We start from the raw sequence: 25,282 nt of genomic DNA, 5'->3' as shown, positions 1-25,282 counted from the left end.
GTCTCGCTTCACTTTCACTTTCGGGTTTCCGTTCTCGACTCGAACGCCGTCTTCGCTCCGAGACTAAACTCTCCCCCTCGGGCGACGCCCTCTTAGCATCTTTCCGCTTCCAAATGTACCGATCCGTCTTTATTCCAACCCCCCCCCCCCCGTCTAACCACTTTCCCGGTGGTGGTCAGCAGCGTTCCGCAATCTCTAAATGTCATCTGGACATTTGCTCATGAGGCCAGACAGGAAGCTATTAATGAAGGAGGGAGGAGGAGGAGGAGGAGGAGGGGGAGGTCACAGGGAGGAGCACGAGCGCAGGAATAACGTAAAGTCGTCTTCGTGGCCTCTTCGGTAAAGTCGCAGATTTGATTACGGTTACAGCCCAGAAACAGAGATGGATGCAGACGGTCATCCTGTGTTTAAGATGAAGAAGAAGAAGAGGAGGAGGAGGAGGAGGAGGAACCTGAGAGAAGCCCGGTGACATCAGCAGACGATGACGTCCGTCCAGAAGACACCGATTTGCCCAAAAGGTCAGAGTGTGATATGTGAGGAGAGTCATTTTCACCCCGGAGAGAGAGAGAGCGAGAGAGAGAGAGAGAGAGCTAAATTTAATCTGTGTGATCACTGGGGCCCATCTGTAATCTGCACAGCACCTCAAACAGCGCCTGGAGGCATGTTCTCCTGACCTCTACTGGACAGAAGGTGAACTGCAGCACTGAAAAAATGTTTTTTCTTTTACTTGGTCACAACGTTGACCCCTTGTTTCGTTAGTTTGATTAATCTTGCGAAGTGTTTTCAACCGTTTTCAAACTTTTTGCCACCTTGTTTTTGAAAGTTACTATTTGTTATATTTGAGTTATTGCGAAGCGGTGTGTGTGTGGGGGAACATGTATAAAAACAATATCAGATGAATAAATAATGCAGAATATAGAGGAAAATCACAAATTCTCTTCTTAAAAATAATAAAGCTCTAAAATTTCAGTTCAAAACAGTGGAAATAATTATTCAAAGCAAGAATTAATTTACTTCCAGATAAAATAAAGACGTTGTTTTCAGTGACACAAGGTTGGATATCATTTAACTAAAATTATTTTTAAAAAGTCCCGTTTACTGAGAACATTGAGAACTCTGTATAAAATACTGTAAATATGTAAATATTTGGGATAAAGGAGTCTCTGCCCCTTAATTAAGACTAAATATTCATCACCGTTGTTACAAAGAGTTAAATTAGTCACAATGTAACAGCAAAATCAATTGAATGGCGCCATTTTCAGTTACTATTTACACATTTCTCACTAAAAAGGTGAAACTATTGATCAACATTGATATAAATTCCATGTTTTTTGTCAAATAATTCCAGTTTTTGTTTGTTTTCTTGACCTAATATTGGTTAAACATATTCATACACCGGTTTTAGTTTGTTGAGTCAAACTATTGTTACTAATAGTTGCACATTTTTATGTCTAAATTAGTTTTTTTTAGAGGCGAAAATGGCCGCCAGGTTCCTGTTGCATTACGTTGTTTACACTTTAAAATTAGATCTATGCTTGTTATCATCACACACACACACACACACACACACAGACCATAATAGAGAGGGAGAGTGGTCTGTAATTGGTGAGTATTGATGAGATTCGCCGCCGGTGTTGCCACAGATACGAGTCATTAACGTTAACCTCCTGCCACACACACACACACACACACACGCACACACACACACACACACACACACTCACACAGAGTACAAAGACGACGCACAACAAGAGCGGTGTCAGTGCCCGAGAGTCTCTTGTGTGAACGTAGAACAGGTTGCCATGGGAACAGCTGACATAAATGAATGAGATATGACTCTGTGTGTGTGTGTGTGTGTGTGCGTGTGTGTGTGTGTGTGTGTGTGTGATAGCAGGTCTGGAGGTAAATCAATGAAAGGACGAGCGTTCAGTTCCAGCTCTCTGTCACATGTTAGTCCTCCATCCACACACACACAGACACACAGACACACAGACACACACACACACACACACACACACACGCACACACACACCTCATCAATCACAGCAAAAGTTACCAGGTGAGCGAGCAGCGACAAAGTGTCTCCAAAGTTTTATTAGGACCCAGAGAGAGAGAAAGACGCAGCGTTGGACAAACACCGTGACGGAAGAATCAAGAATGTGACGAGAGTTTTTAAACAATAACAACAACAAAAACAACAACAACATGAACAAACAAGACGTTTCCTGGTCATAAAAGTGTAAAATTTGCACCGTGAACTCATTTTACAGCACTGTAATAATGTTACAGAAGCCACTTTTATGCATGAACCAATGTTAATACTGAAAATCTTGATGCTCAATTAAATCATTCAATCAGAAAAAGTTTTCATTCACCGTAAATCATTTTAAAGGCTCTGTTTTTATCAAACAAAACTATTTTTACACAATTGTTTTGTTTTTTTACTAGATCTTTTTTCTGGGTCTGTTTTTATGGGAAAAGAAATAAAAAAAAAATATCAGGGTCTTTTTAGAAATTTTTTTGTAGCATAAGATTTTTTTTCTCAATCTCTTTTTACGTGATTTTTTTTCAGGGTCGGTGTTTACGAGAGATTTTTTGCGGGTTAATTTTTTTTTTTACGAGATTTCTTCCTGGGTCCGTTTTTATGAGAGATTTTTTCGGGGTTCGTTAATTTACGAGATTTTTTTCAGGGGTCGGTTTTAAGAGATATTTTTTTCGGGTTCTTTTTTTTTTTTTTTTCAAGATTTTTACCGGGGTCGGTTTTTACGAGATATTTTTTTCGGGTAATTTTTTTTTTTTTTTTTACAAGATTTTTTCCGGGGTCAGTTTTTACGAGATATTTTTTACGGGTAAATTTTTATTTTTTTTTTTAAGATTTTTTTCGGGGACTGTTTTAGCGAAAAAATTATAATATTCTGGGGCGACATTTTATTTTATTTTTTTTACTTTTTAAAAGTGATTTTAGGTGAATGTAATACACTTCAGTCGATGTCAATAGCACATAATGGAATGTACATACAACTGTCATTAATAAAATTATACTAAATGTTATTATTTTTACTTTTTTTAATGCATTTGTCTGTGTTATAAAGCCTTTTATTAATTTAGACCATGTCTTTTATTGATTCACTTACTTTTTAAACATTATACTTGCATTTCTGACCCTTATATTACATCATATTAACGTACTTTTATTCCTTGCTTGTCTCTTATTAATCTGGTCTTTGTAAACTCTAATAACTTTCCGTGTTTACCCGAAACATGTTAAAATATAATAAAGTGATGCAGTGCTCAAACAAAACTGTGCGTTTGTACGATTAAAGAATGTGTGAGAGCAGCTCAGAGACGAATGAAGGCAGAGCATCTGGCAGTTTGAGTGTTTCTGACGCTCAGAGTTCATTGGCCTCGGGCTGAACTTCAGCAGACTGAAACAGAAACCAGGGCAGGACTGAGACACACACACACATACACACACACACTTTAAACACGCACAAAATACACAAAACAAAAAACCCCACAACCAAAATCTAACCCCGACCTGCTGTCATTTATTCTCACATATTTTTGCATTTTCTTCCTTTTGCTCAAACTTCCTCTTTTGGTTTGAGAAGCTGTTAAATTCACTGTGTGTCTGTGTAAACAAGTAAACAAACACAAAAGATGCAATTCTGCAAAAATAACCTAAAATATGTGTATTACCTGTATAAATAAAAAAAAAAATCATTGTATTAATATCTTTCAGTGCATATACTGTATATTTGTACGCAGAAACACCCTCTTACAAATATCTCAAACTAAATTGAATTAACTGTGGTTTGGTACTTTATGGTCCAGTAGTTTGCAACATATGCACCTGTACAAAATAAACACACACACCTGCTAACACAAGAGAGAACATTTACAAAAAAAAAAAAAAAAAAAAATGGCTTCAGTCCCTAACGTGTTCCACCACCACCACCGTCACCCGTCACCGTAAACGTGCGTGAAGACTTAGATCGGCCTCTTCGACAGGCTGAGGTCAAAGGTCACCAAACCCGACAGGACTGCGCTCCGCGGTTCATGGGCGAGGACTCGGGGCAGCTGAACACCTTGGCGAACTCCTGGTAGTTGCTCATCGCTCCGACGACTCTGCAGGGAGCGACACGGGTCAAGTTAGCGTTGCCGTTAGCCGTTAGCTACAGAAATTCACCAGCTAGCTTGTTCCTATAACCGTGTTTTTTTGTTGTGGAGCTACGCACATACATAGGTGACATAAACACTGACCTTGTCAGGACCAGTAGTCCTCATGGAAACCTGGTCCTGATTAAACATAACCTAATTGTCTGAGGAACTGGTTAAGTAATTAAAGTCATAATCGAGGGATTTGGTTTCTCACCTGTACTTTGGTGGACTGTGAGCTCCGCTCTGGATCTGGTCCCGAGCTGCTTCTGGTCTGTACGCGTTACATCTCACCTGGAAAAATAACATTCACGGGAAAAAATTACCAAAAGTTGTTTTAAAATAGATAAACTTTTCCGTTAGCAACGAGAGCTAAAGCTAAAGCCACCTGGACACAAATAAACTATTTTAAATTTAACTGAGTTAAAATGGCGTATAATGCTGTGGGGGAACAATGCCAAAGAGGAGTAAATGAAACAGTAAAAAAACGCTAGCATGCTAACTAATAAGCTATTAGCTCATTCGCTACAGAAATTCACCAGCTAGCTTGTTTCTCCAACTGTGTTTTTTGTAAAGATACAAACATAAGCAAATATTCTGGTGGGACTTTACTTTATGTTGAAAGAAATACAGTCTTTTTCTGTTGATTATGAGAATAAGATTTATTAAAATAAACCGTAAAATATTCAGTGCTGCTGACGACTTTCAATAGCAAGTAGCTAACGGCAGCCGTATCGGATCGTATTAGAAAATCTCGTCATCGTTTTGGCGCTCGTTCTTTACGTCACATTATTTTCCGTTAATCTCACCTCGGATACTCTTTTCATAATAATAATAATAAACAGCAGGTTCTGACAGTGTGATGAGGTGGATGTGACATTTTCCGGGGGTCTTTGAATGCATCTCGTGAGCTCCAGCCGTCCGCTCAACACACGGTGAACCCTGCATGATTTCCACCGGCTCTCATGCACTGGAGTTTTATAATATTCAAAAATTGGAAGAACATTTTTGTCAATAGCTTTGATCGTGACATTTTTTCAGTACAGATTTTATTAATATGTTGTTTTTTTCAATTACGTAACACGTAATTACGCTAAGTACGCTACGTGTTTTTTTTGGCTCGCTTTCAAATTTCACGGTGAACAAAAACATGTTTTTTTTAATGCTCGGTGAGTTCAAAACCCACGTTGATACCAGAAAATCGTTGAAGCGTTCGATACCTGGAGAGAAGAAGCCTGTTGCGTACACACGTGTGCGTTTGCGCGTTTCTTACGTGTGCGTAGCTGAGGAAAAACAGCTGGTTGTTGTTCAGTCGGACGCCAGGAAGCAGAGGCTCCTCCGCGCCGCCTCGGTTCTCATCTATCCACCGCCTGTACGCCTACACACACACACACACACACACACACAGAGAAAACAAGAGAAAGTTGTCTTCTCCGTCACTGAGAATGACAATGCAACATGTTTGTAGATGTAATAAAGTCATATTCAAGAAGATTAAAGGAACAAACCCTGAAGGCTTCTCTTATTCCGCCGTTGTCTGCGATGTTTTCTGACAAAGTCCTCTTACCGCGCACCTACACACACGCACACACACACACATTTATTTCACTTGTCATAAACTGGGTTAATACTCAGGGTAATTAGTGCATCATTTAATCTCTTACATTTAATCCCGCCTCCTCCCAGTGATAATCATTATACTGGTCGATCATACACTGGGTTTTCTCCGTAAAGGCCGTGACGGACGACTCGCTCCACCACTGATGGAGGTTCCCGTTTTGGTCAAACTTGCGACCTGGTCAGGACAAAAAAAATAAATAAATCAATTCACAATCAGTGAAAAATCTGCAAAAAATTCCAGTTATTGTGTCTCTTAAAAAATGTAATGTTTATATTAAGGCAAAAAATAATTAAGGATTATCACTGAAATGAAGAAAAGGTTGCCAAATTGCAGTAAGTCATCAATGAGCAGAATGTACCATTATTGTCAAAGCCGTGGGTTAGCTCGTGTCCGACGATCACGCCGATGGCACCGTAACTTAAAGACCTGGAGAGAAAAAAAAACTTAGTTAGGAGGTTTAGTTTTTTACAAGTAGAATAAATTGTGGCAACAGCAATATCCCCCAAAAAAAATGTGTACATTAAAAGTTGTTTTAAAATGGATAAACGTTTCTATTAGCAACGAGAGCTAAAGAGTAAAACAGGTAAAATAAGTTGCCACCTGGACACAAATAAAGTATTTTGAATTTAACCAAGTTAAAATGAAGTATTAGGCTGTGGGGTTAAAAATGCAAAAAAGAGGAGTAAACGAAACAGTAAAAACGCTAGCATGCTAACTAATAAGCTATTAGCTTATTTGCTACGGAAATTCAGCAGCTAGCTTGTTTCTCTGTGAAATTTTTTTTGTTTTTTGTAAAGATACAAACATAAGCATATATTCTGGTGGGACTTTCTTTTATTTTTATAGAAATACACTCTGTTTCTGACGACTTTCACGTAGCAAGTAGCCAACGGCAGCCGTATCGGCTCGTATTAGAAAATCCCGTCATCGATTAAGAGCTCGTTCTTTGCGTCGCGTTATTTTTCCGTTAACCTCACCTCGGATACTCTTTTCCCCAGAAGAACGGTTTCTGGAGTTCTCCTGCTGGAAATCCTACAAATGAGAAAATTTTTCTGAGTGTCCGATTGGGTTTTTTCACCGCAGAATGAAAGTAAATTCAAGATTTTTGATGCGCGAGTACAATAATTTCTGTACAGTACAAAAAAAATGTCCATAATCATATTCACGATAATAATATTCCATCTTACGGATTTGATTTGTGGAAGAGCTGTAGAAGGCGTTCACGGTCGTTGGGTTTGTGAACCACCTGAAAATCATCAAGATAAACATACGTTTTGGTTTGTTTTGTTTTGTTTGTTTTTAAGCTGGATTTCATCAATATAGCTGAATTAGAAAACCCTGCCACTCACTCTTTACGCGGCACGCTCTTACGAAGCCAGCCGAGATCGGCCTGGGCGATGAATTTCAGCGTCTGCATCACGTTACCGTAATAGTCCAACTCTTTGAACTTCAGCTGAAACACAAACACACAACGAAATATATAAAATGTAGAATTCATAAAATTAACGCGTTAACGCAGGACGATTTCTCACTTTCATTGCGCTACGGGTAGATGTAAACGACTGACGGGGACACAGACTTGAACAGCAGCTAACGTTAGCGTCAGAATGCTAGCTGACGCTAACGCTAACTCGTAGAAGCAGTGCTTCAAAAAAATATTACACTATCTCTATACTATATATTTTGTTTATAATGTGAGTTATTTACAGTGCAATGTATAAGTTTAAAAAAAAAAAGTTATTTACAGTATTTTATTTTTTCTATATATTTGTATTGTCTTATAATGTGGGTTTTTTACAATGTAATGTTTATTTTTTACTAAGTTTGTATAGGTTTTTTTTTTTAAAGTTATTTACAGTATTTTATTGTTCTTTACATTTATATTTTCACATACTTTATTTATCTCTCCGTTCCTACAACAATATAAAGAGATAATTTGAATTTTTCTGGCATATTTAGAAACCGTGATTAATCAGATTAATCCACACCTAACCTGTGATTAATCTGATTAAAAATTTTAATCTTTTAACTACGGAAGTGTATTGGATTCACTTGAAAAAAAAAAAAAATATGTTTTTCTCAATAATTAATGTCCGGTTTGATTTTTTAAATATTTTTTTTCCATGTTTTTCTGTCTAATTTTTTTTCTGTTTTTCAGAGTAATTTTTTTTTCTGTTTTTTCGTGCAGTTTTTTTCCCCCTGTTTTTCGGAGTAATTTTTTTTTTCTGTTTTTTTGAAAAAAAAAATCCTGTTTTTCGGAGTAATCTTTTTTCTGTTTTTCAGAGTAAATTTTTTTTCTGTTTTTCATGCAAATTTGTTTCCCGTTTTTCGGAGTAATTTTTTTCTGTTTTTCGTGCTAATTTTTATTCCCCTGTTTTTCAGAGTCATTTTTTATATGAATTATCGAGAACTCTCGCTATGGTACACACGCCGCTGAATTTTTGCAAAAAAATTACACAGAAAATAAGAAAAAATATTAGTCAGAAAAACAGAAAAAAAAATAATGAAAAAAATCAAACCGAAAATTAATTACTGTGTGTATATGTGTGGATGGAGGAGAGTTCTGCACTAACCTCCTTCAGGTCCTCACTGAGGTAGGTGTCGTTGAGGATGAACTCGGGGTATCCGACCTTTGCCAGCACGGCGTCCGCCTTCAGAGAGAGAGAGAGAGAGAGAGAGCACAGTTTCAACACAATCGTAAATAGATTCCGCCCGACATTAATCCAGAGTGACGTCAAAGACGGAACAAGATTACATTCTATTACGAGCGCGCCCATAAAGACGGAGACGCGGCGGCGGAAGACGAAACGTCCTTTCGATGCGACTTTGAGACGACTCCTTAATGCCAAATAAATCCAATTAACCGTAACGTTAGACAAAAGGAAATCGCATTTCGATAAATATTTGCCAATTACTTACACGACTGATGGACCCGCAAAGACGTATCCATCACACTGGGTTTAAATCTGCACTTAATGATTTGATTTAAACATTTTAAACCCTGGGGTTTTTCAGCATCTTTTTCATGAAATATTCCTCACAGGCAACATACCACCATCTTCCTGCAGGGGGCACTAGAATGCACTGGAATCAACACCTTCATTGCTTCAGTAAAAAATATAATTTTGTTCTATTTTTTTAGTTTGAGCATCAAAGGGGCGAGCACACCTGTGATTCAATTCTGAGATTAAAAGAAAATTTCTGAGATTAAATCCAAATTCTGAGATGAATCTAAGGGGGAAAAAAGCCAGAATTCTGAGAAAAAGGTAAAATTATTTAAATTAAATTCAAAATTATCTGAGAAAAAAATCCAGAATTCTGGAAAAAAAAGGGAAAATTCTGGGATTAAATTATGAGATTAAATTCTGAGATAAATTCTGGTATTAAAGTCTGAATTCTGAGATTAAATTCCAAATTATGAGATTAAATTCAGAATTCTGAGATTAATCTAAGGGGAAAAAAAGCAGAATTCTGAGAAAAAAGTTAACATTTTGAAATTAAATTCAAAATTAATCTGAGAAAAAAAATCCTGAATTCTGGGAAAAAAAGGGAAAATTCTGAGATTAAATTCTGAGACAAATTCTGGTATTAGTCTGAATTCTGAGATTAAATTCAGAATTCTGACATCAATCTGGAAAAAAAAGAGTCAGAATTTCTGAGATTAAAGTCAGGATTCTTAGATTAATTTCTAACCCTAATCTTCTTTCGTCCAGCACACCTGCTGGAAGACGCATGTGCTGCCCCCGTGTGGTCGGTTTAAAGCATGTTTGGACACATAAAGAGGGTAAATGCCTTTTCTATGGCTCTGTCCTTGGTGATTTGGTCCATCCAGTCGTTCTCTTTGGTCAGAATGTCGATGAAAGCCCAGCGAACGCCTCCGATCAGCTCCTCCATCTGACACACACACACACACACACACACACACACACACACACACACACACACACACACACACACACAGTTAGAACGCCTCACACCAAACCCCATAGAGAAAACGATCATCTGGTGGTGTAAAAACAACTGATCCATGGTCTTTGGTGCAGGTGAAACATGGCATTAAATTCAAAGACGAACAATGGAGCATTTTGTGGCATGACGTCAAATGTCATAATCACTAGTTTCCCTTGAATTGTACTTTATTATTTAGTTAATAACTTTATATTACTGTAACTAGGCGAAGAATTGAGCTATCGGAAACATTTCAACGGTTTCTGAAGGCTAAGATCTGGTTATTACGGTAATTTCACTGCCGTCGATGCACGCACACTCGGAGCGGTGCAGAAACGGAGCCGAAAGCAGCAAATTTGATCCAAAAATGCCCTGAAGACGGTCCTTTTGGGTGATAAAACCACTGCTGATATGCATAGTTTCCATTTTGTTGTCCTGTTTTTTTTGCACATTTGGAGACAAAATACTCAAATAAGTCGTTTTATAGGTGTTCAAATTTTAAAAAATTCAATGCAAAATCCCTTGTTCTTGTACAACTGCAGTGTTTTTATCCAACTAAACTGTCAATACGCTCTTTTAACATGTAAAAACGTGTGATGTTACCAAGGGACGGAGCAGTAGATTAAAACTCCCGTGTGCCACGGTGTAAAAACGGCTGATATTATCAATGGACTTTGGTGCAGGTGGAAAATGTGATTAGGAAATTTCAGTTTCCAGCCAAAAAAAAAGTTTGTTTTTTACGGCTAAAAACAACTCATTCTTGAGATAACCTCAACTTAAGCGGGTGTTGACTTTATGAAGTGGCTGTTTTTGACTTCCGTGGTGAGGACATTTTTGTCTAGAACTGCACTAATCTGGGATTAAGACATCTTTACAGCTGTGAAATGTATTCACTAAGTCACTGAGGATCCTTACAAAGACACGAATACATGCATTTGTCCACATGAAAACAGGATTGTTTACGGGACATAAAGTGTCGTCTGCGTATACACACACACACACACAGCTGCGCACGAAACACACACCGGATAAACACATCTGTAAACAACTTAAACACACACACACACACACACACACACACACACACACACCATGTGTTTCTTGTCCTCCTGGAAGTGTGTGTTGACGAAGAGGCGTCCGGTGGCGTAAACAAGCGAGTTCTCCACGTAGTTCACGCACTTGTCCCAGCGCGGGGTCAGCGAGGTGGTTCCCGCCGTTACCTGGAGGCGGAGCGGAGAGTCGTAAATAAGTATCGCAAAAAAACAAAACCAAATGATTTAAAGGTGCATTACGTAATACATCTGAAGCAACTGGCCATAAAATCCTCCTAATATGTCACAGAGACTCAGGAATAATGTTCATATAACAAACTGAACTCACCAACAACAACAGTGCAGACAAAATATTTGCGTTAAAAAAAAATATTTTGCAGACTGCAAATCATGTTTTATGTTTTGAAATCATGTTTTGGCGTCATGTGGCGCCACCTACCGCCGTCTACCAATCGCTGCAGTCAGTAGAGTCTCAGCTGCCGAGCAAACCACGGGTTGCCAGTTACGTCAGAAAACGAAACCTAAAAAGACCTCGGTGTTTTGAATTTGAATGTAGTAACCGTTTTTGGCCACATTCTTACATATGGCACCTTAAAAGTGCCCATATTATACCCTATTAACCCCAAGTGAAACTAGTTCCTGGTGCCCTAATGAACATGTCTGTGTCATGCTTTAGTCAAAATATCATAAGGATGAAGCACAATAGCAGTTCAATAACTCTGCCAAAACAGCCTTTTTCAGAACGCGCGTGTATGTAAATTCCTACGCTGGAAAAACCCCCCCGAACTGGTGCGTTCAAGGTGTTTTTTCCAGCGTAGGAATCTACATACACGATCAACAACAAAAGGGCTTGTGAAGCTTGTGAACACCCTTTTCATAAATAAAATATATCCACTGGACACACAAAAATCCTCTGAGGCGGGAAGTTTGTGTAAAACACTGTGCTCCGCTGTGCAGCCGCTCTTCCTCCCTCGCCTGCACTCCCGTATTTCGCAGGGACAAGGAGGAGCTACGGTGGAGCTGTGAAGTACTCTGCCTGGCGGGGTGCCGACATTCACGGTGAAATGCTCGCTATGTCGTAACTCCGCTATAGGTTTAAACATCGCGTGTTTTATCACCTATACTTACACAAAAGCCCAATTTATACTCCTGCGTAAAGTGCTCTGCGTAGGCTACGCAGAGTCCTCTGCGTCGAACCTGAACCTGTTGTAGAGCCTCTGCGTCGTCTCCGGCTGCACAGAATATTTTTTAAGTGTCCGTCACTCCGTCAAGGGACAACGGAGACGGCAAGAGCTGCGATTGGTCCTCAGGACAGGCCGAGCGAAGCTGCTCTGTGCCGGCTCACAGTGAGCACCGAGCGTCCACAGAGGTGGAGCTGAACACCGCCGTCTTTGTCGCTGCCAAACTATAAATACGTCATATCTTAACACACACAGCACATGTTTAGACTCTAAATGGCCAATTTCTCGCCTCAAATTATCTTAAAACTGCGTTCCGGGACACAGAAAAGTGAGAAACGGCCACTGTTTCAACAACAACAGTCTTTCTCCCTCGGACGCCATTGCTCACAGTAGCCAAAAGCACAACAACCTTGCGCAGCGACCCCTACTGATCGGGCGGGAAATTACATCCCCTATCCGTCACCACGACGCAGAAGTATAAAGGCTCGAGTGGTCAACGTGGTGACACAGACGGATAACGCATTACGCAGTCGGAGAAGTATAATGTGGCCTTTAGTGGAACCACTAAAACATGACTGAGTCTTGTTTTTTCACATTTTTGGGACTGGTATGGCCCCCTGAGTCCCAAATATCAGTACTAAAATGATTAAAAAGTTGATTTTGCAGAACATGGGCCCTTTAACTGATAAAATTTGAGGTATTTTAATGCGAGAAACGCAAAACGTAAACAGCCGTGTTTCGTTTTGTTTTACGGCAAACTAAACACAGCCCCCCAGCGGCCGTACAAACCTAAACTTTGACGAAATAGCAACAACCTGACGTAAAAACTAAAACCGAGGACAGATTTCGGGGACGCTGTCTCCGTACGTACGTACGTACCCGAGCAAAGTCCAGGTATCTGAAGAGGAAACGGCGACTCAGCGTGGTGATTCTGGAGAAAACCGTTCGCCACTGAACGTAGTTTGCCACAGTCCTGAGAGAGAGAGAGTGCAATTAAAGAGGGAGGGAAGGCAATTCATTCAGAGCCTACATGGAATCTCATTACACGCCATTATACACTCGTAATAAATGACGCTAGCCCCCCGAGCTACACACTTCCTCTCCTTCTGTGTCAGCTGTTTCTGTGTGTGTGTGCGTGTGTGTACCTGGAGTCTGTGACTTTAATAAGCTTGAAGAGATCCTTTAAATACTGCGGCGCTCGGACGATGACGGGCTCAGACGAGGAGATGGACCGAGCCGGGTCGCTCTTAGACTCCACCACTGCTTTTACAAACGCCAGCCAATCAAACTGCAGACGCACAGATAGAGAAAGAGAGAGAGAGAGAGAGGGTTAATGGTAGAGTTTGTTATCTAAGAGTTGGACCTTTATGTTCAGTATTGTTGAAGGATATAAAGGAGTAAAAAAAACATTTCTGATTCCAATATTTTTAGGCCTGATTTTTATCATTAAAACTCAAAGATAGAAACAAAGATTCTTAAAATGGTAAAAAGTCAAACCATTATGACACGGAAATGTAAGTGAAGCTTAATATTTTACAGTTTATCTTATTTAATCACACTTTACAATAAAAACTATTTAAAAATTCATGACACAAACATGAAACACACAAAAAAGTGATTCAATTCTGAGATTAAAAGAAAAATTCTGAGATTAAATCCAAATTCTGAGATTAAATCCAAATTCTGAGATTAAATTCAGAATTCTGAGGGGAAAAAAACCTGAATTCTGAGATAAAAGTCAAAATTCTGAGATTTAATTCCGAATGCTGAGATTAGTCTGAGAAAAAAAAAAAGCCTGAATTCTGACAAAAGGGTCAACATTTTGAGATTAAATTCAGATTTCTGCGATTATGAGAAAAAAGGCTGAATTCTGAGAAAAAAAGTGAAAATTCTGAGATTAAATTCTGAGCTAAATTCTGAAATTAAATTCTGAGATAAATTCTGGTTTTAAAGTCTGAATTCTGATATTAAATGTTGAGATTAAATTCTAAATTCTGAGATTAAATTCAGAATTCTGAGATCAATCTGGAAAAAAAGAATCTGAATTCTGAAATTAAATTCAGGATTATTAGATTAATTTCTGCCTTTAATCTCAGAATTCATGTTTTATATTTTAATTTCCGTCAGAAACATGTCTTACACGTGACCCTAATCTTCTTCCGTAGTGAAGAAACTGTACAGAGCTTTTATTTTTATAAATATCGCCATTAAAAAGAGAAAAAATGCTTATTTTGAAAGGTGCTACGTGTTATTGTTGTTATTACCTGTGGTATCTCAGTCTGCAGCTGAGCGAGTGTGTATTTGTTGTACATGTTGTCACTGGTTCGGTTTTCATAGGGAATCAGAATCTGTGGAGACAAATAAGAGACCAGTCAAAATTCACCATAATCTCAATCTCAGCTGTTTTTAGTATAGAAATGTAAGTGAAGCTTGATATTTTACAGTTTATGTTATTTAATCACACTTAACAATAAAAACAATTATAAAATTCATTACACAAACATGAAACACAAAAAAGTGATTAAATTTTGAGATTAAATTCAGAATTCTGAGGAAGAAAAAAAAACGAATTCTGAGATAAAAGTCAAAATTCTGAGATTAAATTCAGAATGCTGAGATTATAGAACGTATACTTGACACTACTTCCTGTCAAAACAATTTACAAGTTTTCAGTATTTATTCTTATCAAATAAATACACATTTCAGAGTCTTTTGTTTTTCTTCTTATTAACAACCTGGAATTTCAAAATAAGAGCCCTCGACTTCAGCTTCCTTCTGTGTAAACCTGTTGCCATCACGAGCGACAGCATGGAATAATTAAAAATATCTTCCTAACGCTGTAAGAGAGGCGACTTCCAACGTGTGTCAAGAATAAAAATAAAAACAGGAAGTCAGAAGCCTACCCCGATACCGTTACTTCTGCAAATTAAAAAAAAATAAGGTCTAAACTGAGCTGTGACGAGTTCCAACGGCCACAGACGCCTTTGACACACGTGTTTCTGCGTTAAACTACGGGAGACGATGTTTATCTGACACCAGGTCTTTACATGAGCCAGTTTGGACTCGAAGGCGAGCGCCTTCTCCATCTGGGTCAGCGCCGCCGCCTCTGGAGCGCCCAGCATGACGGCGATGTCCACCATCAGACTCAGCAGGGCCGCTCGGTTCTACGCAGAGAGACGAGAGAGGGAGAAAAGAGGGAGAAAAGAGGGAGAAAAGAGGGATAAAGGTCACGGATCAAGTGTCATTTAGTCTTTTTCACTTGTTTTCACAATCACAGCTATTGTGAAACATGGCATTACATTTAAAAACGAACAATGGAGCATTTCGTGGCATGATGTCAAATGTCATAATCGCTAGTTTCCCTTGAATTATACTTTATAATTAAGTTAATAACTTTACGTTACCCTAACTATGTGACAGTTTGTGCTATCGGAAACATTTCAACAGTTTTTGAAAGCTAAGAACTGGTTATTACGGTAATTTTACCGTCGTCGATGCACGCACACTCGGAGCGGTGCGGAATCGGAGTAAAAAGCAGCAAATTTGATCCAAATATGCCCTGAAGACGGTCCTTTTGGGTTCAAATTTAAAAAAATTAAATGCAAAATCTCTTAATGACACAGAAATGGAAGTGAAGCTTGATATTTTTACAGTTTATCTTATAATAATAATTATTAACTGTAAAATACACACAAAACAATTTTTAAAAAATCATAACACAAACATGAAACACACAAAAAAAGTGATTAAATGTGATTCAATTCTGAGATTAAAAGAAAAATTCTGAGATTAAATCCAAATTTTGAGATTAAATTCAGAATCGTGAGATTAATCTGAGAAAAAAAAAGCCTGAATTTTTTAAAAAGTCAGAATTCTGAGATTAAATTCTGAGATTAAAATCTGAATTATGAGTTTCAAGTCAGAATTCTGAGATTAAATTTTAAATTCTGAAATTATACTATGTGACAGTTTGTGCTATCAGAAAAAAAGTTTTTTTAAAGAACTGGTTATTACGGTAATTTCACGGAAACGGAGCAGAAAGCAGCAAATTTGATCCAAAAATGCCCTGAAGACGGTTCTTTTGAGTGATAAAACCACTGCTGAGTTTGCATAGTTTCCATTTTGTTGGCCTGTTTTTTGCACATTTGGAGACAAATACTCAAAAATACTGTTCAAAATTAAAAAATTCAATGCAAAATCTCTTTTTCATGTACAACTGCAGTGTTTTTATCCAAATAAACTTGACTTTAAACTTATCAATACGCTCTTTCAACATGTACTCAAGTGTAAATAACTGCCAGATATTACAAATTCTGGAAAGAATAGGGCATTTTTTTGGCCCTTTTATGGTTCAAAGAAGCAAAAAATGATGATTTTGAGGCTTAATAACGGTACTTATTTTAACTGATTAAATACTAAGCACGCGTTCGTTCAAGATTCGGGCACTTTGTCGTCACACAGTAAAAACATCAAGGTAAACTATGAGCCTTGAGCCTTTTGTTATGACCTCATATGTAGATTACATTGAATATAACGCACATGTGCGTACTCTGTGACCTGTGTAATGTGGTGACTAGAACGACTCTGATAAGAGCGAGGGAACTTAAAAAAAAAAGCATGAGAAAGCTGTAATCTGTAAGAAGACGACGGCGTTTTCTGATTGACAGGTGCAGGGCGTGGATGATGATGAAGAGGAGACTCACCGCGTGGGCGGAGGAAGAGTTGGTGATGTAATCCTCCCTCGACGACAGAGACAAAGACGCCTGGTCAAGCTTTGTTGAGAAAACAGAGAGAAGAGGTTATAGCACACAGCAATTCTGTCGTACATCGTTTATTTTCCCTTTAAAACATTAGCAGAACATGCAGGTTTACCCTTTAAAAAAAGTATTAAACGGCACATTTAACTGTTAAAAAAAAAAAAAAATATTAATGATAACGTTTCACAAACACAAGTTTATGAAGTACTTTCATAGAGAAAACTAACACCTCTCAACCTGTAGAGGGCAGCGTTGCACCTCGCGTCTACAGCCTGTCGAGAAATTATTATTATTATTAGAAGAAGAAGAAGAACGACGATGCAAGGAGGTAAAAAGAGCTAAAAAAGATCAAATAAATAATGTTGTTTTATGGTGTTTTAAAAGAATTCACTGGGAAAACAACTTTGAACAGCAGAGGGCAGTATTGCGACGATAAGCAACGCGTTTTAAAGTCGCAGTATTTCGAGAACGGCTGATGACAGAGACGAAATGTTTGGTTCGGGAGCGTCAGGAGGCTTTCGGGAACTCCCACGTTTAAATTTGTGAAAAACGGGTGTGAATTGACCGAGTAATGACAGTTTTAAAATCACCCTCCTCGTCATTTTTGTGGAGTTTTAACATGGGAGTCAATGGGAGCTTTGAGCAGAACTCTCCGCGCTTTTAGGTGATTTTAAGAAAAACTTCAAGTCGTATGAAAATAAAAACAACACACGGGGTTAGACGACAACCAGAGAAACGTTTTGATGTGGAATACGTCTGTGTAGGTTGGAAACTGTGAGCGGGAGAAGAGTTTGTTTAGAGGTTGTTGTCATTATTATTTTCATGGACTGCAGCTAGAGTGAGCCACACTCATTATAAAATCTGAAAACGCCCCGAAAAAAAAGTACAAAACTTAAACTGCGATAGTTTAAAAAGCGTAATAGATATCGAAACTTTGATTCGGGTGAGAAAAGTCGTAAGTCTTGTGATCCGTTTAAAATTTCAACCACGTCTCTACGTTAAAATATGACGACACTGTGACGCTCCAAAGTGGGCTGCGTTGAGATCGTTTTTTCCGACCGTTTTCCATTCATGTGTGTGTGGAAATTCTTCATCTCAGTTTCCTGTCTAATTTGTGTGCGTTTCTCACCTTGACGATGTGCTGCGTGGAGTTTTTGTCGTCGGGGGAAACGTACAAGCGGATCAGGACACTTTTACTGTGCTGGTTCCTCATCTCGGCCAGAGTCTTCAGGAGGCTCCACTGAGCCGCCGACCACGCGTACTCGCCGCCGAGGCCCTCGCCGACCACGGGCCAGCGGAACTCGCGCTGCTTCAGCGTCTTCAGCATGGGCTTAGTGTCCACCTTCTCCAGCACAGCTTTGAGGATTCGGATCATAATAATAATAATGTTTTTAAAGCCTAAGTTTAGACGTTAGTTTGTGAGTGTTGGGGTCAAATCGGGGGCTAATTACAGGGCGGGGCATTATGATGAACAACAGGGCCGTAAAAAAGTGTGATTACATTACTTAAAGTAGACACTTAGGGCTCGTGTTCACAGAGTCGTCTCCACTCTGTGGTTAGGTTAAGAGTTGGAGACTTTTATTGATTTTTAAAGCTCTTAATGGTCTTTGTGGAGTAAACTCGGGCCTTTTAAGAGTGAAATCTGCATCTACTTGTGTGAAAAGTAAGTGCTATAAGTGTTTATTAATTGATTGATCGATCGATCACAGTGCGTCAGACTCACTCTCGTTCATGCAGGAGCGATACAGGACTTTAGCTTTGGTCACGGCCTCCAGTTCATCAGGTTGTGACGGAGCCTCCAGTAACGCTGAAAACGTGGAAAAGGAGAATCATTATCGCCATAATATCAGAATGACAATACAACAGCATTGACTTTTAAATAAAACCACCAACTCTTTACAAATGCATTTTCTCACTAAATTGAACACAATCTTCGACTAAAAAAAGCTAATTTATTTACAGTTTCTGTCTCTTTTATTGTCTTTTGATCACAAACGATGAGACTTGGTAGACACAGACGAGTCTGACGCTAAAATGTGACATCGTCAGACTGCCGGACACTGATTGGTCAGAATGCGTCATCACTGGAAGAGTCAAATCGAACAACGCTGAACTCTAGATCGGTTAAAAAAGACTTAAAAACATGCGTTAATCTCCAGCATTTAGCAAAGGAAATGTCCAAAATATTTAGCGACAGCACTGCTGAAAGTCGGCGATCGTGACTTTGAATCAGGACCACGTTCAGTGGTATTTCAGTTCAGGAAGTTACCGAACGACTCTGTGAACGAGTCTTTTTTTTAATTCGACTGATTCTAACGATTCACTTGGACCCAAAAAACAACTGCTTTATAAGTCACTAGTTTGTGTGAAACGTCGTCGAAACGGCAGTTTCAAGCAGCGGTGCTGTGATGACTCCGCCCACGTCTAGGAGGAGGAGGAGCTATAGTTAATGGAAAACGAACCGAGTCGAGCCGTGCCGGGACTATGTCGTGGTTGAACTGGCTGCACAGTCGACTGCAAACCAGGACTTAACACGTCTTTAAACACTTTTAAAACGGTGAGGAAAGTGCAAAAATGTCCCCACAACAGAGGTGAGTTCCAATCACCAACCCAACTTTCAATGGTATTTCAGTTCAGGAAGTTACTGAATGATTCTGTGAACGAATCTTTTTTTAAATCGACCGATTCTAACGATTCACTTGCACCCAAAACCACTGCTTTATAAGTCACTAGTTACGTCACGGCAGTTTCATGCAGCGGTGCTGTGATGACTCCGCCCACGTTGAGGAGGAGGAGGAGGAGCTATAGTTAATGGAACACGTTTAAATGTCCCCACAACAGAGGAGAGTTCGAATCCCAACCGAACATTCAGTGGTATTTCAGTTCAGGAAGTTACTGAACAATTCTGTGAACGAATCTTTTTTTAAATCGACAGATTCTAACGATTCACTTGGACCCAAAACAACTGCTTTACAAAGTCAATAGGTACGGCACGGCAGTTTCATGCAGCGGTGCTGTGATGACTCCGCCCACGTTGAGGAGGAGGAGGAGCTATAGTTAATGGAACACGTTTAAATGTCCCCACGACAGAGGAGAGTTCGAATCACAACCGAACATTCAGTGGTATTTCAGTTCAGGAAGTTACTGAACAATTCTGTGAACGAATCTTTTTTTAAATCGACAGATTCTAACGATTCACTTGGACCCAAAACAACTGCTTTACAAAGTCAATAGGTACGGCACGGCAGTTTCATGCAGCGGTGCTGTGATGACTCCGCCCACGTTGAGGAGGAGGAGGAGCTATAGTTAATGGAACACGTTTAAATGTCCCCACGACAGAGGAGAGTTCGAATCACAACCGAACATTCAGTGGTATTTCAGTTCAGGAAGTTACCGAACGATTCAGTGAACGAATCGACTGATTCGAACGATTCACTTACACCCAAAACAACTGCTTTACAAAGTCACTAGTTACGTCACGGCAGTTTCATGCAGTGGTGCTGTGATGACTCCGCCCACGTTAAGGAGGAGGAGGAGCTATAGTTAATGGAAACGAACCGAGTTGAGCCGATGCTGGGACTATGTAGTGGATGTAGTTGAACTGGCTGCACAGTCGACTGGAAACCAGGACTAAATACGTCTTTAAACACTTTTAAAACAGTAAGGAAAGTGCAAAAATGTCCCCACAACAGAGGTGAGTTCCAATTTTCAACCCAACTTTCAATGGTATTTCAGTTCAGGAAGTTACTGAATGATTCTGTGAACGAATCTTTTTTTAAATCGACCGATTCTAACGATTCACTTGCACCCAAAACCACTGCTTTATAAGTCACTAGTTACGTCACGGCAGTTTCATGCAGCGGTGCTGTGATGACTCCGCCCACGTTGAGGAGGAGGAGGAGGAGCTATAGTTAATGGAACACGTTTAAATGTCCCCACAACAGAGGAGAGTTCGAATCCCAACCGAACATTCAGTGGTATTTCAGTTCAGGAAGTTACTGAACGACTCTGTGAACGAGTCTTTTTTTAAATCAACTATTTCCAACGATTCACTTATACCCAAAAAACAGTTTCATGCAGCCGTGCTGTGATGACTCCGCCCACGTTGAGGAGGAGGAGGAGCTACAGTTAACGGAAAAAACCGAGTAAAACAAAGCACACACCTCTGAGCTGCAGGTCGACTTGCTGCCTCAGCCATGGGTAGATGCCGTACGAGGACGAGTCCTCAGGGATGGGGTTCTGCTTCAGCCAGCCGCCGCACGAGTAGAGATAAAAGTCCTCGCAGGGATCCACAGACGGATCCATTTTGTTTAAAATAGAGCCGGCTAAACACAAAACCAAGAAGGGGAAGCAAACAAAAAAAACTAAATAAATCAAGCGTCTCGTGATTAATCCAGGTTACGTTTAAATATAATCTCACATCTCACCTGCTTCAATGCATTCTGAGGTCAGACAGAACTCCTCCTGACTGGACTTCTGAGACACTGGAGAAGAAAGGAAAGTTAGGGAAATGCAGTCTGGATTGATCTATATATATATATATATATATATATATATATATATATATATATATAGGTCAGCGTCCCACGAGAGCCTTACCCAACAGTGGAAACTAAACGTACGTACGTCGATAAACCACGTACACACGTTTTCCATGACCTGAAAACTTGGCAAAACCCGAGATGGAGCTCGAGGAAAGATCTGCGGCTCACAATTATCCTCATTAACGGTCATTACCGCAGCAAACGACCGCTCGGTCTCTCTCGCTTCAGTCTACGAAGCTGAAAAACAGTGACTTCAGAGAGGCTGAACGTGGGCTGAACGCGTTGAACTTTGTCCAAACGGATGCAGATCGAGTTCCTCACTGAGCGACGAAGGTTTTGTCTTCTGAACTAAAAGCTTTTAATCTGTAATACTACGGCAACCCAGTTAATTTACAGTAAAATGATGGTAATACCGTCTAATTTATATGGTATTAGCCTAGGAGAATCAAGAATGGAAAATAACGTTTTTGGGTAGTAGTTTAACTTTACAGGGCTTTTAAGTAGTATTACCTTAGAAGGTATTACCATAATATTATGCCACACGTGTCAAACTCAAGGCCCGGGGCCCAGATGTGGCCCGCCACGTCATTTTATGTGGCCCCGCGAGTGATTAGTTGGTCTTAAAAACCTGTGTTAAAACAGGTCTATGCTGATTTAAGGCGCGTGCGTTGACCGTAAACTACATTTCCCACAATGCATGGCGATCGCGTGACCCATAAAGTGACGGCACCGCCGCTAGATGGCAGTGTATCGTTGTATGCGCGTCATGCGACGAGTGAAATTGAATAAGTGATAAATACAGAAAGTTATTTACCAGTAGTTACCTTTTATTATTATTTGACATTATATTTGATTACATTTATTCTGTATGACGGTTACATCTTGGCCCTTTGAGGGTAACCAATATGCTGATAAACATGAATATTTTAAAGGCGCCATATGTAAGAATGTGGCCTAAAACGGTTACTACATTCAAATTCAAAATACCGAATTCTTTTCGTTTTTTTTTTTTTTTTTACGTAACTGGCAACCCGGGGTAGCTCGGCAGCTGAGACTCTACCGACTGCAGCGATTGGTAGACGGCGGTAGGTGGTGCCACATGACGCCAAAAACGTGATTTCAAAACATAAACTTGATTTGCAGTCTGTAAAATATTATTCCTGAGTCTCTGTGACATATTAGGAGGATTTTACGGCCAGTTGATTTAGATTTATTACATACAGGTTTCAACAAGTTAAATTTAAGACTTTTTAAGACTTTTTTAAGACCATAACGAATACAATTTAAGACCCGTTTCAAATCCATACTGGCAAAAAAAATACAAAAGACATGAAAAAATCGGAGCCACAAATCGTCACGCTAACATATGCTAAGCTGAAACATAGCGTGGCGCGCACAGCGCACTAGCTAGTGGCCTACTTTAGTTCCGTGTTGTAGTTACGTTATCGCATCCTCAAAAATAGGAAACATTTCAAAGCGAGACTGAAGTTTACGCACGTTTTAAACAAAAGTAACGTAAATAGATTTTTTTTAGACCTTTCAAAACTGTATTTAAGACCTTTATGAGACATTTTAAGGTGCATTATACTCGTACATAATGCCCCTTTAAGTATTTTAAGCAAAAAAAAGCAAAAGAAAAAGCATTGTAATCACAACTTTAACCCATTCACGGTGCTTTCCTGCCTCTTTAACCTCTGTGCCGTGATGCGGTTAAAAAAAAAAAAACGGATTTAGAAAAACCAAAATCCCTCCATTGTGAACGAACCGGTGAAGCGTTTACTGAACGTTTGACCTCTGAGGTGGAGTTGGTCTCTTTTAGAGCTGCTTCTGTGGACGCTTCGCGTTTGTCGCCCACTTGCTCACGGCCACTCGACCTGGACTGACCTCACACACACACACACACACACACACACACACACACACACACACACGCACATGGGAACACAACATCTGGTGCTGTGTGTACATTGGCCTGAAAAATAAAAAGCCCCGAGGACTGAACGCGGTTCTTTAAACACTTGTAAAAAATCAGCTCACGGTTGTTCACTCGCGAGGATTCTAAACAGACGCAGTGATCACAAACATGACAATAACACACACAACGCCAACGCTTCTCATTCCTGAGTCTGGTCATTGGCACAGTTGGAGGGTTTCCATTAGAGTGGGCGTGTGTGCGTGTATGTGTGTGTGTGTGTGTGTGTGTGGTAGGCACATCACATAATTACACTTCAATAGCACCACAGGAATCTTTGGATTCCCTCAATAACAAAAAAAAAAAAACAGTACGTACTACGAACACGCCACTGACCTCACTGCATCACACGACTGGATTATTTATATAATAATAGGTTTAATAGCACTTTTAATGACTCGTCTGTCGTCTTACAAGTCTCAAAAAGGTTTAAGTCTTTGTTTATGCTTTAAATCCTCATAGGTAAACGTGTGTCTTGTAGTTTTCGAGCCGCTTTTGAACCAACTGTCGTTAATTACGTCAAATATTTGTCATTTCCTCTTATATTCGGTGTCATTTATGTGCGTTTTGTTATTTTTCAAAACGACTATTTTTCAAAATCACTGCTTATTTCTTAAACTCCAGAAGTTAGAGTTGAGACTATATACAGCTAGCCTAGAAGACTGTAATACCACATGACGTCCAGCAGAGGGCGCAGTGAGCGCAGCACGGACCTCAGATCCACTTTGAATCCGTCAAGAACAAGTTGCGTTTGCGTGCGTTTTAAAAAATATACGAAAATCTTTAAAAAAGGAACGACATCAACGTCAAGTAATATTTGTTTGAACTTGATAATTTGACGTATTCACACCAGAAAATTACTCGAAGTCACTTTTTTTTGTAACATGAAGAAGTAAAAGTCTAGTAGTATAACGACATTTAGTCAAATTGTCGTTTTCTGACATTAGAATGTAAAGGAAGTTAGGATTGAGCCATTTTGGCTCAGTGGTCGGGCCAAACTGGGAGGTTGTGGGTTCAATTCCCTTGGGCAAAGACACTGTAGCCCGTGTCTTCTTCTTCTGCTGATTTTATTTGGTTGTAGTTGGTGGAGCTAGAATAAAAGTAAATATAAATACCGATACCCCTTAAGTGTCTCCCTTACACACACACACACACACACACACACACACACACACACACACACACATTCTTGTACTTGCTGCATACTGAGGACCGGGTATAAGTGCTGACAAAGTGAGGACCAGCATTTCCGCTTTATGAATCAACACAACTACAAATATCTACTTCATGAATTACATCTATAAAGAACAACTGGGTGCAGTACCATAAAATGTCTGCAGGTGGAGCCCCAGAGCAAAAAGTGTGTGAAACACCAGGGCTGGAGAACGGGTTTTTGTACCAAATTGAGGACCTCTGTTAAAAAAAAAAAAAAAAACAGATCATAGCATGTTTACAACCTAAGGAAGTGATTTCAATGAAGACAAAGCGAGGACCGTGATGTCCCCACTTTGTAAAAATGTCCTCACTTTGTTGTTTTAAAAAAAACCCTCACTGGTCCTCAGTATGCCGCAAGTACAAGAAAACACACACACACACACACACACACATTCCATCCGAGCGTCCACTTTGACTCCCACAGTGCGTTACGGAGTCTCCCAGGTCGTGCGCGTGTGTGTGTGTGTGTGTGTGTGTGGGGGCGTAAACGAAACCTTATACGGGACAGAAATAGTTTGACACAAGTTACCCGCGAAGCCTCCACACACACATATATGTACACACACACACATATATATATATATATGCATGTGTGTAATTTCCAACCAGACTGTACTACAGTTTATAATCTGTGTGTGTGTGTGTGTGTGTGTGCTCCACTAATTATAATGTAGGATGAGAGGGGGGAAACAGTGTGTTTACATATGTGTGTGTGTGTGTGTGTGTGTGTACTCACCCAGTATGAGTGCGAGCAGCAGGACGGCGCACAGACCTGCACACATGGCCAGTGCGATCTTGTAGAGGCGAGTGTTGCCCCTCTCGGGTTTAAGCCCA

General features: G+C 39.7%; 1 protein-coding gene across 1 annotated transcript in view; it reads right to left on the bottom strand.

The window, feature by feature from the left end:
* Positions 1–4,025: 4,025 nt before the first annotated feature.
* phex (phosphate regulating endopeptidase homolog, X-linked) overlaps positions 4,026–25,282 on the bottom strand; it is a gene marked incomplete at both ends in the record, with an annotated part of 21,283 nt that continues 26 nt past the window's right edge. The window contains 22 exons of the mRNA XM_083901592.1: positions 4,026–4,128; positions 4,376–4,452; positions 5,432–5,536; positions 5,667–5,732; positions 5,823–5,953; positions 6,138–6,205; positions 6,757–6,811; positions 6,967–7,025; positions 7,129–7,232; positions 8,353–8,430; positions 9,572–9,673; positions 10,819–10,947; positions 12,840–12,933; positions 13,106–13,248; positions 14,225–14,308; positions 15,008–15,124; positions 16,664–16,732; positions 17,847–18,073; positions 18,441–18,524; positions 20,881–21,042; positions 21,145–21,201; positions 25,185–25,282. The exon at positions 25,185–25,282 is cut by the window's right edge and continues 26 nt beyond it. Of these exons, the coding sequence (XP_083757718.1) occupies positions 4,026–4,128; positions 4,376–4,452; positions 5,432–5,536; positions 5,667–5,732; positions 5,823–5,953; positions 6,138–6,205; positions 6,757–6,811; positions 6,967–7,025; positions 7,129–7,232; positions 8,353–8,430; positions 9,572–9,673; positions 10,819–10,947; positions 12,840–12,933; positions 13,106–13,248; positions 14,225–14,308; positions 15,008–15,124; positions 16,664–16,732; positions 17,847–18,073; positions 18,441–18,524; positions 20,881–21,042; positions 21,145–21,201; positions 25,185–25,282 (2,212 nt within the window). The remainder of the gene's footprint in view (positions 4,129–4,375; positions 4,453–5,431; positions 5,537–5,666; positions 5,733–5,822; positions 5,954–6,137; positions 6,206–6,756; positions 6,812–6,966; positions 7,026–7,128; positions 7,233–8,352; positions 8,431–9,571; positions 9,674–10,818; positions 10,948–12,839; positions 12,934–13,105; positions 13,249–14,224; positions 14,309–15,007; positions 15,125–16,663; positions 16,733–17,846; positions 18,074–18,440; positions 18,525–20,880; positions 21,043–21,144; positions 21,202–25,184) is intronic.

Source organism: Microchirus variegatus, assembly GCF_963457635.1.
Source record: "Microchirus variegatus genome assembly, chromosome: 15".
NCBI lineage: Eukaryota > Metazoa > Chordata > Actinopteri > Pleuronectiformes > Soleidae > Microchirus > Microchirus variegatus.
The sequence above is the reverse complement of the archived record's forward strand: the minus strand, read 5'-3'. Positions and strand labels throughout refer to the sequence as shown.